The 3,480-nt window shown below is 37.3% G+C and overlaps 1 protein-coding gene across 1 annotated transcript; it reads right to left on the reverse strand.

Moving 5' to 3' along the window:
- Positions 1 to 609: 609 nt before the first annotated feature.
- Positions 610 to 3,214, reverse strand: LOC149892717 (uncharacterized). The gene is made up of 4 exons (XM_090080701.1): positions 1,702 to 3,214; positions 1,403 to 1,468; positions 1,087 to 1,143; positions 610 to 929 (listed from the first exon to the last, which is right to left on the reverse strand). The coding sequence occupies exons 1-4, from the start codon at positions 3,017 to 3,019 to the stop codon at positions 610 to 612; spliced, it is 1,761 nt and encodes a 586-aa protein (XP_089936827.1). The 5' UTR covers positions 3,020 to 3,214.
- Between the last annotated feature and the right edge of the window lie 266 nt (positions 3,215 to 3,480).

Here is a 3,480-nt window from a genome sequence, read left to right on the forward strand (position 1 = left end):
AAAACCAATAAGGCATGATAAAATACAAGATAAACGTAAAATAAAATAGAAGTGAAACAAAAGTTAGACTGCATAAAAACAAAAAAAAAAAAAAAAAACATAATATACTTCTATGTATGTTTACATTGAACTAAATAAAATCCTTTGTGTAAAGATATGAAAAAATAGAGAGTAAGAGTTCATAAAAAAGCCTCGCTATTTTGCTGAAGAAGAAATGGATGTCTAGATCTTTTAAAATAAGGAACTTTTTGATTTCTTTTTCCGAAAAATGGTTGGAGCAGTTTTCCTTTTTTAAATTTCACTTATGCAGTTTAACATCACAGGAAATATTATTTTGCTTTTTAACAAACTCTTAAAAACATCAGAAGTAATTCTAAATGCAACTCTATTAAAAGTTTTCACAGAATAACAAAACGACTTCTTTTTTTTTTTTTTAAAGATAAAAAAAAGTTTGAACTATCTTTAAATAAGAAATGTGAGAACAGTTTAACAGAACTTCTTGTTTATTATGTCTTTAGCGAAACAGATAAAAATATTTGCAAAAGCATAGATAAAACAAACTACACAAAAGGCCCATCTTTATTGCCAAACTGAACAAACTTATCTAAACTACATAAATGGTTTCACGATATTGCCATATTGAACAAACTTTTCTAAACTACCCTCTTTTTGAATTTTTAGCTTCATGTTTTTAATTTTGTCTTTAATATGGCTTTGGTAGGAGTACTTTTGCAAGACATGAATGAGCTTGTCACTGCTATGATTTGCCAAGATGCCAAGGTAATCTTTGTACGAGCAACTTGAGCTTACATCTGTAAACACGTCTTGCAAGATGTATGCCAACACCAAAGCTGCACATCGTGGAAAACTTCTGGTGTTGAACCATTCGTTGTGGCCAGGGCAAGCATTCAGCTCTTCAACTATTTCATCTAAAATTTTACAAACTCAAGTCATAACACAAAGTGATTAAATCAAATATTCATTTGGTTCTGAAGTAAGACAAGATTTATTCTGTTTTTTTATTTATTTTTTTTTGTTGACCTTATTGTTTGCACTGATAGCAATAACTGGTTTTTGAAAGATTACCTAAATGGCATTGGCTAACTTCTGCTTTGTTTTCCTTTGTTCTTGGCTGAGTTGATCCTGAAATAAAATAAAACCATGTTCATTTTTCTAATTCATAAAAACCATCAACAGTTTCTAAGTGTTAGAGATGATAACAAGCTGTGCATGATTTCTAACGGTGATGTTTCTAACTTCATCATTAGAAATCGGGTAGACACAACTTTCTAAAAGTGCACTTAGCAATGATGGCTAGTTTTTGTTAACAGTTAACCATCTGAAATTGTGCAAGAAGAGGTTTGTGTTTATATATCTTTGTATAAATTAGGTTTTACATTACCGATGAGTTCTTGAGTGAAAGATGGCATTTCCAACTTGATTTTTTTTCTTCTTGGATCTTTTACTTCTAAAACATAATCAGTTTTAGTATCATTCACTTGTATAAACATTTAAGCAATCACAGAATTAGTCCTGCAACAAATACATACACACTTCTGTGTTGTTTTTTTGTTTTGTTTTGTTTTTTTTACAGCTCTAACAATAACAATAGAGCAAGGAGTTGATTTGGGCATTTTCATTTTTTGAAAGCGTGTTGAGATTTGCATAAAAATCAAAAATCAAAAATCAAAAAGAATTTACCTCTGGATGTAGAGGCAAGACTTTGGCTAAATAGGCTACCAACAGATTGAACAGCATAAGGTGAGAGCTGCTTTGCAAGAACAGTACCAGCCTGTTGGACAGGAACAGCTGAAACTGGATCAGATGAAAGAAACAAACTGGGTTTGGCCAATGTTTGCTGAAAAGCAACAAGGCTAGGAGTCAGAGGAACAGAAAAGACCTCTTTTGAAGGACAGAAAGCGACTTGCTGAGAAGGAGAAGCAGAAACAGGTTTGGCAACCACTTGCTCATTAAAGTAAACTGGAGAAAGTTTTGCATGGTGTTCAATAAAATCCGGTTCATCAGGAAATAATGTTAATGCAAGAGGAGAACAAGCTGTGCCAACAGGAACAGCTAGAGTCTGATCTACATCCATACAAACAGCTTGTTCGTTAGGAACTAGTTGTGCAAGAGCAGGGGATAGTTCAAGAACTGGACCAGCGATTGTTTGTTCAGATGGAACAGACGAAACAGGAGTTGAGGTAGGTTCACACAAGAAATCTACGGCATGGTCGTTGCTATCCTCTAAAGGAACATTGTTTTCTACAGCTGGAGAAAACGGAACCACTGTGGTACAGCTGAAAGTAGCAGCACATTCTTCAGAGTCAGAACCGGAGTCTAAATCTTCCTCAAAGATGTCCTCAACCTCATGAAAACCGTACTCCTCTGCATTAGTTTGGAGCCAGTCCATCACATCCTTCTCCTTCTTTGGTGGTCTCTCAGACTTTTCAACAGTCAAAGACTCTATGACTCCGAAGGACTGTCCGATGCCCAGGGCAAAGCGCAACTCCTCTGCAGCGTTCCACTGGGACACATAAAAGCTATCCATTGTGTTCCTGCTGTGCTTCATGTAGAGTGTAGCAAACCGCTCGCGATCTTCTTTGCTGTTGTTGGCAAAGTAAGTGGCTATCGAACCGCGAATGCAAGTGGGAGTAAGACGCTTCATGGGAATGTTTACTTGGCTTTTTCTGAAGCAGGACGTCAGGCAAGAGGAGATAGCAGAGGAACCCATCTGGTAAACAGGCACTCTAGTTGCACCGAGTGTCACACATTCGTCTTTGTTGGGTCTCATCGATGGAAAAAGGGGCCTGTAGCAGTCGCTCAACTCCAAAACAGTCTTGGTGTCTGCAGCCATGTAGTGAGAGTCGTTGACAAGAAGGTCTCTGTATCTCAGCAAATAAATATCGATCAACACTTTCAAGTCGTTCGGCACTAGAATGTTTTTGGCTCCGTACTTGTATGCTGTTTTGTAGCGCTCTTGCACAATGCAATATCCACACTCACTCTTCTCAGCAGCCATGTAGTCTCTAATGTTTAAAAGAGCAATGTTAGATTTTCTTAAACTGTTAATTACAGTGACAGAGAGCAGAAGATGGTTTCGTAGAGACACAGCATTGTCTCTAGTCGGTGTAAGAGACGGCTTTCTAATCGATTCCACTAACTGTCTTACGTATGCAGACTTGCCATATTCGTTCAGCAAACTGACATTGATGATGTTGATGCATTTTTTGCTTTTCACAGGCTCCTCCTCAAAGAACGAAAGGGCTCAGCACTTTTTGTAACTCCTCCACCTTGCAGCGCAAACGTCGGATGGCTCATGAGAAAGTCCGAAATAGACATTCCTGGCTTCACTGAAACGAAACAGGAGACAAAGGTAGACAAGGCGGTTGTACAACGTGTGACAAGACATGGCTTTTGTTTGGTCAAGTTCACTCAGCTTGGAATTGAGCTGAATGTTTTTAAAGTGCATGGAAAAGTATC

The sequence above is a fragment of the Hydra viridissima genome, unplaced genomic scaffold (assembly GCF_058129835.1).
Source record: "Hydra viridissima isolate aposymbiotic clone 2 unplaced genomic scaffold, HvirCarnegie_v1 scaffold_2, whole genome shotgun sequence".
NCBI classification, from domain to species: domain Eukaryota; kingdom Metazoa; phylum Cnidaria; class Hydrozoa; order Anthoathecata; family Hydridae; genus Hydra; species Hydra viridissima.